This window comes from Phaenicophaeus curvirostris, chromosome 3 (genome assembly GCF_032191515.1).
Source record: "Phaenicophaeus curvirostris isolate KB17595 chromosome 3, BPBGC_Pcur_1.0, whole genome shotgun sequence".
Lineage (NCBI taxonomy): Eukaryota > Metazoa > Chordata > Aves > Cuculiformes > Cuculidae > Phaenicophaeus > Phaenicophaeus curvirostris.
The window spans coordinates 95096338-95108519 of NC_091394.1; the positions used below are offsets into that span (position 1 = coordinate 95096338).

Here is a 12182-nt window from a genome sequence, read left to right on the forward strand (position 1 = left end):
AGGTGTCTCTGCCCATGGCAGAGGGGTTGGAACTGTTGAATCTGTAAGGTCCCTTCCAACCCAAACTGTTCTATGATTCTATGATGGTTTCTTATCTGAACTTTTGTCTTTTCCCGTGTAATTACTTTCTAGTTCAGGCTCAAATGTTCATTACCAGAGTGTTTTCTCACTTATTTTTAGGGAAGTACTTTTTTTCAGGTATTGTATTATAGAATAAGGTAGAGCTTAGGATGCAGTAACTAATGCATCATGAAGGTAAGTATTCCTTCTCATTTTTCCTATGACGCTCAAATATGAAGAAGGTTACTCGTGTACTCACCTACTAAGACTAATAAGTTGAGACTTTCTGTTCCAAAAGTTGGATGGAGGGAGATTGTCTTCAGTGAAGCAATAGAGCTTTATGTTGTAATTTTAAAAAGTAAGCAAATGATGAGAGGAGCCAATGTTAGTTCTCAAGGAGTGTCTTAAATATAAGTAATGCCTATGAATCATATCTGAAGGTAAAAACAACACATATGCTTCATCTGTCTTTCAGTCAGTTAGCAAAAGGTTGAAAAGGAAACGTCTTTATAGCCACAATGAGGCTCGCCTTTCCTGTTTCCAAACATCCGTTGACTAAACAAAGCTTTACTGGCTGTTTTGACCTTGCAGGAAGGATTATAATTGCGGTGAAGTAATTGAAAATGCAGCTACTTGTCTCTACTATATGGTCAGGAAGACAGAAAGTGCTCCCAAGTACAAGGAAATCTCCTCTTTTGATTGCTTCCTCCGTGTTTTTTTTTATAGCAAGGCAGCAAGGGCTTTCAGTGCAGTAGTTGCCTACTAAACATGTTTTAATGTCATACATGCTCTCAGGATGACTGTTCCACGTAGTCATCAGTATATGGAGAAGTTTTCACAGCTTCTTGTTGTACAATGTCTTTAAATGATGTTTGTTTTAGCAGTGATTGTCGTTTTTAATTGTACTTTCTTAATTGCCTCAGAAAGTTAAAAGTTGTCTTGTGAAAGCTCATGTGCTTTTGTTGTTAGGTTTTTTTTCTGTAACAGTTATTCCAAGTTAAAATGTAGCTTTTCCTAAAGTTGAACAAAAACTTATCTAAGGATGTTAGCTCTTTGTGTTTGTTTTCATGTTTTTGTTGCCTGGTTTCCTTTATTGCCAGTGTTTCTTTTAAGTGTAGCTTATGCTTAATCTTAACATTTCAAAGGAGGAAATATTACCTTTGCTATTTGTTAGTTTTCTTATGCCAAAGGCAAAATATTGATATGGTGCATTTTGAATGTTTCTTTGGCTACTAAAAATGCCCAGGGTGTTGCCCTTGAATAAACATATGTAAACCAAGAAATTGGAAGGAAAAATTAATTATTTAGGAAGAAGAAAAAAAAGTATTCTAACCCCACAGTTTTAGGAGTAGAGTGAAAACAAGGCTAGAAATGGTTTAAAAAACCCTGTCTGTAGGAGTGTCTGCTTAGTGTTTGGTTTTTGGTTTTTTTTTGTTTTGTTTTTTTTTATAGAGTACTCAGAGAAAACCCAAAAGTCTTCCTCCTCTTGATCCAGAAGTTCTTTCTGTATTTGTGCCTCCATTTATCAGCAGAGATGATATTCAGGTGACTAATACAGGCAGTAATAACTTGAATAGAAGTAAACGTCGGTCTTTCCGAAAGAAGAAAGAGAGACCGAAGATTGAAACTGTCAAGAGCCTCAACGGGGAGCAGAAAGCACCTGACACTGAAGATGTTACAGTTCCAAAAGACATTGATCTTATTGGTTTGCCACAGTTGTGCTTTCCAGGTATGGCAGGTTTCACAGTTCATAGTAAGAACTGGTTTAATAGCTTTACTATGGATCAACAAATGTCCTATTTTTTATTATGGAATGTCTTTGAATTGGAAGAGGGAAGATTTAGATTAGACATTAGGAAGAAATTCTTCATGATGAGGGTGGTGAGGCACTGGCACAGGTTGCTCGGGGAAGTTGTGGATGCCCCATCCCTGGAAGTGTTCAAGGTCAGGTTTGCCTTGTGCAGCAGCCTGGTGTAGTGGGAGGTGTCCCTGCCCATGGTAGAGGGGTTGGAACTGGATGATGTTTGAGGTCCCTTCCAACCCAATCCATTCTATGACTGTATGATCGTCTTCTCTATCTCTTTGTATTTCACTGTATAAAAACTGTGTCTGTGGGCTGTTCAGTGATGAAAGCAGCCGTTACCTGAATGGGGTGCCCTTACTCTGTGTGGCTGTGTGGTGTGGAGCAGATCTCTTTGCAATAGCAGCTGCAGCACCTGCAAACAAGGGAAACTGAAAGTTGCTTTAGCCCTTATTGGTAAATCTTGGTTTGAAAGAAGTGCACACATGCACATGCTTCCAAATTTTTCTTGTGTACTCTTTCACATTTCATTTGGTATTAAAATGTGCCTGCAGTAGTGGCTGTTTCCTCCAGGTTTAATTGCAGGAATTTTAATATGCATAATATGCATGTCACTATTGCAGACCTTATAAATATCTTGAAAGGAAATCAAAAGTGAACAAACTCCATCTATTGTGTTTTGCCACTTAAAGTGCAGAATAACTACACAATTTTTTTGCTTATTCAGCGATGTGCAGCTCACAATCTTTGTAACAACCCTCAGATTAAATAGGCTGTATGTGTGCATTTTAATCCCTTTAAATGAGACATTCCTCTTGATATTAGGTGGATATGTACTGTATTTGTCATGAATCACTTTTCAAGCAGCTGTAGTTAAATATGTAGTTAAAAAAAGGTTTCTGCCTTCATTGCAGGAGGACTTCATATAGCTTCTGAATCAAAAGAGGACCACATTCATTTCCTGGTCTTCACAGATGTCTGCGGTAACAGAACATACGGTGTTGTTGCACAGTACTACCAGCGTATGCAAGTATGTTATTTAACTCATGCTTTTATTAAAACATATTAAAATAGATAAAATCAAACAAAACCCTTTAAAAATAGTGTCATGTTTAATTTATGAAATCAGTTAACAGATAGGTTTTAATGTTAGTAGGAGTCCAGAGGGATTTTTTAGTAGCTGTCTAGCAGGATCTTGGCAGGCTTGAGAGGTGAGCTTGTGTGAATCTTGTGTAGTTCCACAAGGCCAAGTGCAAGGTCCTGCACTGGAGTCAAGGCAATCCCAAGCAAAATTACAGGCTGGGCAGTGAATGGATTCAGAGTAGCCCTGAAGAGAAGAACTTAGCAGTGCTGGTGGGTGAGAAACTCAACAGGAGCCAACCATGTGCGCTCGCAGTCCAGAAAGCCAACGTATCCTGGGCTACATTAAAAGAAGTGTGACCAGCAGGGCAAGGGAAGTGATTCTCCCCTTCTACTCCGCTCTCATGAGACCTCACCTGGAGTCCTGCATTCATCTCTGGAATCTTCAGTGCAGGAAAAGCATGGACCTGTTAAAGTGGGTCAAGAAGAGCCCACAAAAATGACCAGAGGGCTGTCCCATATGAGGACAAGCTGAGAGAGTTGGGATGTTCAGCTTGGAGAAGAGAAAGCTCTGGGGAGACCATGTAGCGGTCTTCCAGTACTTAAAGAGGGCCTTCAAGAAAGCTGGGGAGGAACTGTTTATCAGAAAGTGCAGGGATAGGGTGAGGAGTGACGGTTTTAAGCTGAAAGAAGAGGGATTTACGTGAAATATTAGGCAGAAATTTTCCTACAAGGGTGGTGAGGCAGAGTCACAGGTTGCCCAGAGAAATCATGGATGCCCTCTTCCTGGAGGTATTCAAGGCCAGGTTGGACAAGGCTTTGAGCAACCTGATCCAGTGGGAGGTGTCTCTGTCCATGGCAAGGGCGTTGGAACTGAATGGACTTTAAGATCCTTTCCAGCCCAAACCATTCTGTGATTTTGTACATACTGAGCAAGTCATGCTTCAGGTTGCCATTGTATATTAAATTCTTCGAAAAGTCATTGCATTAGGAAGAATTGTTATGGACTTCAATTAAGCGTTTGGGATATTTAGAAGCGTACTTTCTTGGACATCTTTTTTGGTGAAGAGGGTGCCCTGTGTTCTTTCTAAATACCTTTTACACTGAAATTCTTTTTAATATGTATATCTAAGTCTTGTAAGCTGTCATTTTTTCTGAAGAACTTAAGGGAGACAGGCATCCAAATCCCCTTGAAATGTGGAGGGAATTGGTTATTGTATCTCTGGGATTCTTAAGAAAATATCAGCCATATATTCATGATTAACAAAAACACATTAATCTGTAGTTTTCTTGCAGGATAGCTGTACTGCCTCGAATGGGCAGGCCCACTGGGAATCTGCACAGACTGGGAAGATGCCTGCCTGTTTTGTACCATTTGCTATTTGTGTTATATCCCGATATCCATATTATAATGCCCTCAAGGATTGTCTCTCTTGGTAAGAATTACTGTCCTGTGTCTTTCTCCTGGAAATAACTGTGCAGTTTTTAATACAGGAACTTGCATGATGTGGTCAGGAAAGCTGCATATAATGCTAAAACCAGCATGAGTTTTAAGTTATGGTAGTGTGACATGTGTGGGAGAGGAAAAGAAGAAATGCAATATCAATGTTTCCCAGACAATAAGTGCAACTAATAACTAATTTCCTTGATATTTATGATGTTGTATTTATTTTCTTTGTGTTTTTTGTTAAGTCTAGAAAATACTGTTTCACAGGGAACAGATTTGTTGAAGATTTAGGGTTTTTTTCGGAAGATGGTTAACTATAATTTTGCCATGCTGGTGAAAATCATTTTGAAAGCACAAAAACCTTTTTGTAGTGCACCAAATAAATGTCATAAGAACATGAATATATGTATTAATAAGAAATTAATGACACTTTAACCAAGTAATCCAAGTTGCTTGAGGGAGTAAAGTGGTTACTTGGCTGTTGTAAAACTACAAGAGAAGATATTGGGATACTGAGTACTTCACTTGTTAGAAACATTCAAATACTCCTCAGCATAGATAACTTAAAAGATAAGTTGGGCTGACAGTTGGAGTCAATGATCTTAGGTGTCTTTCGCAGCCTTAATGGTCCTATGACAAGTGAACATGAGTCTGCCTTATTATTTAGCAATTGAACTATTTTGAGATTGTGTGTTGGTTTATGGCTAAAACATTAAAATATGTGAGCTTCTATTCTGAAATAGATTAAAAGCTCCTTGCATCAGGGCGGCTGTCTCTGTACACTAGATGTTACTGGGTATTCTGCGCTTGCAAATCTGCAGTCCAAAGGCTGAAGAGTTTTTTCACTGAATTCCAGTTAAGCTTTCTAAAGTCAGATTTGAAGTTGGGATGTTCCTTTTGCAGTTATTTAGTTCTCATACCTAAGTTAAGATGTTAGGGGTTTAGGTTGGAGCGTGAATCTTCCAGTTTGTTCTACCAGCGGTCGGCTTGCTGACCAGATGAGCAAGCAAGGGTGTGCTTGCTGGCTCCTAGCTGAGGTGCATCACTAGCCCCTAACTCAGCTACATACCAGGATGAGACTGAGCACTCATTTCCTAACCCCATGCACCACTTCTTCCTGGTGCTGTGGGCTGGGATCTGGCTGGACCGCTGACTGGCTTTCGCTGGTTCCAGTGGAGAGAGCTCTGGAGGAAGGAAGCAGTGCCTCCCTCTTGGGCAGTTCAGATGTTGCCTCCAAAAGAGCTGTGATACCAGAAGTGAGTCACTGTGGCAGCCCTCGAGTATGAGCAAACACATCGCTGACGCTGCTTGCGCTACCTTAGCTCTTTTGTTTCTAAAGCATTAGCAAAAGCGTTTAATGTGGACAAGGGACTTCAGTGCTATGGAAACTGGGTTAGTGCAGAATCAAGATAAATAAAAAAGGATTTGTTTCCCTTTCTCCTTCCCTGTCCAGATCACTTTCCCCACTCCTTATGTTTAAGGCAATTACATCAGCTGATTGTAGGAGCTGATTCATTGCTGCATTGGTGTAGTCTCAAATCTCAAGTAAACTCTAATCTGTGTGTATGACTCCTAACAACTACATACCAGCTGCTTTACTGTTTATATCCAGCCTTTATAATAGGATCCACGCTTCTTTCACTGCGAACCCAGCCTGTTTGAGGGGTCACTATACACAAGCTTTCCACTAGGTGGAAAATATCAATAGTATAGAGTCAGCTCTGCAATTCTGGTGTTCATCAGTGGTTTATGTAGTGTATTCATAAATGAATAATCTCTTCTCTGAAGTGAGACATCTCTGAGCTGGAAGAAGTGGAATGGGTTTTTAAATAGCCCAGGAAGGGTGAGGTGGGAGAATGTTTGGGGGAAAACCATGCAAAATTCTGAAGGTTACAAAAATGTTTCTAGGTCTCTTGCATTTGTTTAGAGCAGACATGAACCAGGTGGAGTTAACCCTCTAGAGATGCAAGCTTCTGCATCAGGGTGCATATTATAAACATTATTATTAAATGTTTCTGCCTTGGTCATGTATCATAGAATCAAAGAATGGTTTGGGTTGGAAGCGACCTTAATGATCACCCAATTCCAACTCTGCTGCCATGGGCAGAGACACCTCCCACTAGACCAGGCTGTTGAAGGCCCCATCCAACCTGGCCTTGAACGCCTCCAGAAATGGGGAATCCACAACTTCCTTTGGCAACCTGTGCCAGTGCCTCACCACCCTCATTGTGAAGAACTTCTTCCTCATATCTAATCTAATCTAAATCTTCCCCCTCGCAATTTAAAGCCATTTCCCCTCAACCTATCACTACATGCTGATGTAAAAAGTCCCTCCCCAGCTTTCCTGTAGGCCCCCTTCAGGTACTGGAAGGCTGCTATGAGGTCTTCCCGGAGCCTTCTCTTCCGTAGGCTGAACAACCCCAACTCTTTCAGCCTGTCCTTGTATGGGAGGTGCTCCAGCCTTCTGATCATCTTTGTGGCCTCCTCTGAACCCATTCCAGCAGTTCCATATCCTTCTTATGTTGGAAATTTCAGAGTATTGTAGCGTTTTGTACCTATTTAAGGCATTAGCATCCAAACTAACTACTATGTATGGCTTTTCCCTTTAATCTTAGTCTGTACTGGTTTCTAAGGGGACTTCAGATTTGTCAGTAACTCACCATCCACGCTTTAAATGATTTGTAAATATGTGAATAGGTATAGGGGAGTTGTCAACTGTGTTAATACCGTGTGTTATCCTGGTCATGTACCATGTTGTCAGACAGTTGCATGGCTCCTCTCTCCTTTGCTTCTGCATCTAAGTGTAAGATGCAAGTATGTTTAACTGGCAGGAGAGGGGAATGCAAGTGCATTCAGCACTGGTGTTTCCCGCTGTACTGGAAACTCAGCTGATTAACTTTCCATAATATTTTCTTCTGGATAAACCTTGTAATTATCACATATTTTCCTTGATTCTATATGACAGATAATTTCAGATTGTTTGCTGTTTGGGGTGTTTTTAGGAAAAGATGTTCTGTTGTGCTAAGAGCATAACTTGAGCTGGAGGAAAGGGAGGCATGGAGAGGTACCATTTTTCTGTATTTTAGTGATGTTGATGAAATTTTTCCATATAACATGAAACAGCTGGCAGGATGTGTGGCTGTTCTGAATGGAATATAAGCAATTACAGTAAAGACCTTGGTGATAAATTTGGAGTTTAATGCCCTTCACAGCTGAGGATGTTTCAGCTTTTTGTAACATGATAAAATGTTGACGTTTTCCTGTAAAGCAGAAAGGGAGTTATTTTCATTACATGCCTTAGCTGTAATCAGGTGGCCAGGGGGTTGAAAATCTAATTAAATGTTTTTGTTGACCGAGTGTAGTCAAGCAGTAGTGCCTCCTATACTTAGCAAATAGTGACACATCCAACAGCGCACTTGTGTCCTTGGTATGCTTCAGCGGTGCCTTGCAGGTTGCTTCAAATGCTTAATCATTCTATGAGGCTGGAGATTTGAAAACACTTGCTAGGGGACCTCAAACCACCTCTTGTAGCCCTTCCTTTGTGAGAACTAGTGGAAAAAATACTACTTCTTATTGCTAACAAAGGGATGATGTTGAAGTAACATCTGAAGGAATTCTGCTTCCATTCAGGACCTTTTTGCAGCAAATGATTTTGTTTTTCTCCAGTATTCTGCTGTGTAGCTTATTTTTGTCACCACTTGCAGTGCCCGTGGTTGCTTATAGGTGGGGTAGGACTCGTTTTCATTAACAAGAGTCCTCGAAGTCTTTTTATTTTCATAAACATTCCCAGAGAAAACCTGGGTTCCTAATTTTTTTCACATGGCAGAATGTATTAGAAATTACAACTGAAAACTGAGATTAAACAGATACAAAGGCAACACCAAACTACAAATTCATGTAGGCTCTTTGAACTGCAAGGTGAACTTGCAAGCTTTCATCAGAGTAACGAAGGTCTTCATATTCTGCGCAATTAATTGTATAGCTAATTATGTATTACTAGCATAGAGTGCTTCCAAATCTGGAACAACTGGAATGGAACGTGTCTCCCTTTTTCCAAAGCAAGCAGCATCCAGACCGTTTTCACAACACCACGGCTGTTGGATTATTCTACCTCGTTATTTGTTAAGGTTCTGTTTTAAATTGAGACGTTTGGGCAGTTTGCACGGGTAGTTTTACCTCAATCTGTTGCATTACATGGGAAGTGAAATATTCTTGGCATTAATCTCCTTCTGGATGAATTCCCATTTTGGGTGGATGAATAGGCTCCATTCAAACAGTAATTCTTCCAGACTGTTTATTTGTCCTTCTGGCTCCTTTGAGAAGAGGTGGAAGCGTGCAAATAGCTCACAGCATTGAGGCGGTACAAAGGACCTATTCTTAGATTTTCTTGCTTTCTGAAACATCTGTCTGTGGACAGTTAATAGAGGTAATGGAAGGTTCATAAACTCCTTAGCTCTCTGCTTTAATGTTTCAGAGATTACTTCATTTATTTCAGCAGACGTTTACAGTGCAGAGCTGTCAGCTGCTATTGCATTGCATTAAAGAGCACAGTGTACTGATTAAGGAACTCTTGCCGTCCTTTCTGTACATCTGCTGCTTTTCCAGCGTCAGGGTCAGGTTGTTTCTGTTGTAACATTTACTGGATATGTTTATGTGCTTCTTGTCTCAAAAAAAACCCCAACAACAACCTACCAAACAAACCAAATAAGAGGCAGGTCTGCCTGTGCTATTAGGACACATCTAAGGCATTACTAAGCCTGACAGTTTATTTGTTTAAATTGATGACTCTGCTGTCTGGTTTTCTTTGATAAATCTTAAATTCCCCTCCTCTGCCTCTTCTGTCCCCCTAAGTAGCTGGTGGGTTTTGGGGGGACACGTGTCACAGCCTAGTGCTCAGCTAAGGGTGGGTTCCAAATGTGAATTTAGTAAATGTAAATGACACAGAATCACAGAATGGTTTAGGTTGGAAAAGACCTTTAAGATCATTGAGTCCAGCCATTGATCCAGCCCTGTTAAGTCCACCAAGTCCCAAAGTATGGCATCTACTCCTCTTTTAAAACACATCCAGGAATGGTGATTGAACTACGTCTCTGGGCAGCTTGTCCCAATGCTTGACAACCCTTTCATTAAAGAAATTCTTCCTATTACCCAGCCTAAATCTCCCCTGGTGCATCTTGAGGTGATTTCCCCTTGTCCTGTCACTGGCTACAAGGAGGAAGAGACCAACACCACCTCACTGCATCCTCCTTTTAGGTAGTTGTCTCATCACTCCACTTAAAGGCTCAGTAGTATATGATGGAATATTGTTATTCAGGAATCTAAATGCCACACACAAATATCATGTCCTCGATTCTATTATATCTCTGGATCTATTCAGTTGCTTTCTAGACCACTTTCTTACTGGAGAAGTAGTATTCTTCTGCAGGAAAAGTGTAAAACTGCAAACTGAAATAAAACCTCAAGGGACACCATAACCATATTAAGTTCCAAGTTTAGATTTGCAGGTTTAAATATCTAATTTTGTAAAGGTTTTTTTGCTATTAACACGGATGTGATGCTTGTACTGACCAAAATTACTACAAATATCAAACTTCTTAATAGTAACATTTCAGAAATGCCGTTGGCTTTAAGGATTTGCCGTCTTAAAAGCACGTTTGTTTAAATGTTCACCAGATGCACTGGCATTTAATGTAAACGGCATGACCTTTGTGGCCCTGACACAGCCAGGGGAATACAGTTCTGAAATGGACATGTTTGGCAGGTTTGCATGACTAAATTTGTTCTTTGTGTTGGTAGCAGCAACAGCAAGGAGCAGTGCTTATGCAGGCCTAGGCCTTGCACTAAATGGGGCTCTTGCTTCACATTCCTCTGCAGTTAAGCTCATTTCCATGATCTGGACAGGCTGGATCAATGGGCCCAGGTAAATTGTATGAGGTTCAACAGGTCCAAGTGCTGGGACCTGCACTTGGGACATAATAGCCCCATGCAGCACTATGGACTTGGGGAAGAGTGTCTGGAATGCTGCCTAGCAGAGAAGAACCTGAGGGTGCTGGTCAATAGCCAGCTGAACATGGGCCAGCAGTGTGGCCAAGAAGGCCAACAGCATCCTGGCTTGGATCAGAAATTGCGTGGCCAGCAAGACCAGGGAAGGGATTGTGCTACTGTACTTGGTGCTCGCGAGGCTGCACCTCAAATCCTGTGTTTTGGGCCCCTCACTACAAAAAAAAAAACCCAACCCATTGAAGGGCTAGAGTGCATCCAGAAAAGGGCAATGTAGCTGGTGAAAGGATTGTAGTACAGGGGTTACGAGAGGCAGCTAAGGGAACTGGGGGTGTTTAGTCTGGAGGAGAGGAGGCTGAGGGGAGACCTCATTGCTTTCTACAACTCCCTGAAAGGAACTTGTACTGAGGTGGGTGCTAGTCTCTTCAACCAAGTAACAAGTGACAGGATGAGAGGACAGAACTTCAAGTTGTGCCAAGGGAGGTTTAGACAGGATATTAGGAAAAAATTGTTTACTAAAAGAGTGGTCAAGCATTGGAAGAGGCTGCCCAGAGAGCTGATGGAGTTGCCATCAACGTAAGTGTTCAGAAAACACATAGACATGGCACTTCAGGACGTGGTTTGGTAGACACAGTGGTGTTGGGCTGACGGTCGGACTGGATGACCTTAGAGATCTTTTCCAACCTTTATGATTCTATGTCCACATCCTCTCTTTTCCTCTAATGCTGTTTTCCATCCCAGAGCTGATGTCTGATGCTTGGGATGGGAGAAACACCATGTACTGTGGTGCAGCTGTGAGTGGTTTGTTCTTCAAGCAATCTCTGTGAGATGCTACTTTAGATGCTTCTCACCTCCAGGTTTTCTTTGCCGTCGCAAGACCCAGTGTGCTGTCTGAATCCTCTGATGTACACGATGCAGTAGTAGATTATGCATGGAAATGAAAAAACCTCTTCTGACACAACTGCATCATTAAATTCAAATGGAACTGCTAAAGTAGCTAATAAATTAGAAATTAATTAGCTGTAATAATAGCTTCATTATTCCTAATATCGTGGGATTTTTTAGTTCTAGGTTATCAGCAGAAAGGCTTCATTTTTCTGTTTGCATGTTACTATTAAAGCAGAATGGCTTTAAATTGGAAGGGGGATGATTTAGATTAGGCATTAGGAAGAAATTCTTAGCAATGAGGGTGGTGAGGCACATGTTGCCCAAGGAAGTTGTGGATCCCCCCTCCCTGGAGGTGTTCAAGGCCAGGTTGGATGGACCTTGAGTGGCCTGATCCAGTGGGAGGTGTCCCTGCCTATGGCAGGGGGGTTGGAACTGGGTAATCTTTACGGTCCCTTTCAACATGAACCATTTTGTGATTCTATGATTTAAAATTAATTTTCTGTACTTTAATTTCAGCTTGCTTGTGCAACTGCGACCTTTGATGGATTTTGATGTTGAGGAACACATTAAAGAATTTGCTGCAAAATTATCTTTAATACCCAGCCCACCACCAGGACCACTCCACTTGGTAATTACTGATGCTAAATTTCACAATTAGTTAGATATGTCTTACAAAGCACGAGGATGTTGTTTTCTAGAATCTGGGGCAAGTTCTTCCCTGTCAGATCAGAGGTTTTACTTGCTAATATAAAACTGATGTCGGTAGCTGTGCTTCAAAAGTGAGTCTCTGTGTTATTAGACGTAAAATAACTGTGTGACCAGGGCACAGGCTTGAGTGCTGGCGTACCTGTAAGAATCAGGCTGCTCAGTCATAGAATCATAGAATAACCAGGTTGGAAGAGACCC

At 41.2% G+C, this 12182-nt stretch overlaps 1 protein-coding gene across 3 annotated transcripts in view; it reads left to right on the top strand.

Annotated features, from left to right (window-relative positions):
• The window catches only part of DENND3 (DENN domain containing 3), a 53358-nt gene that overhangs the window by 7770 nt on the left and 33406 nt on the right, over positions 1–12182 (top strand). Inside the window, exons 2-5 of one of the 3 annotated variants that reach the window (XM_069854707.1) lie at positions 1513–1789; positions 2776–2891; positions 4238–4377; positions 11793–11904. In XM_069854707.1, the coding sequence (XP_069710808.1) occupies positions 1513–1789; positions 2776–2891; positions 4238–4377; positions 11793–11904 (645 nt within the window). Of the gene's footprint in view, positions 1–1512; positions 1790–2775; positions 2892–4226; positions 4378–11792; positions 11905–12182 lie in introns of those variants that run through there. The other 2 variants (XM_069854709.1, XM_069854710.1) reach the window with 2 other exon arrangements.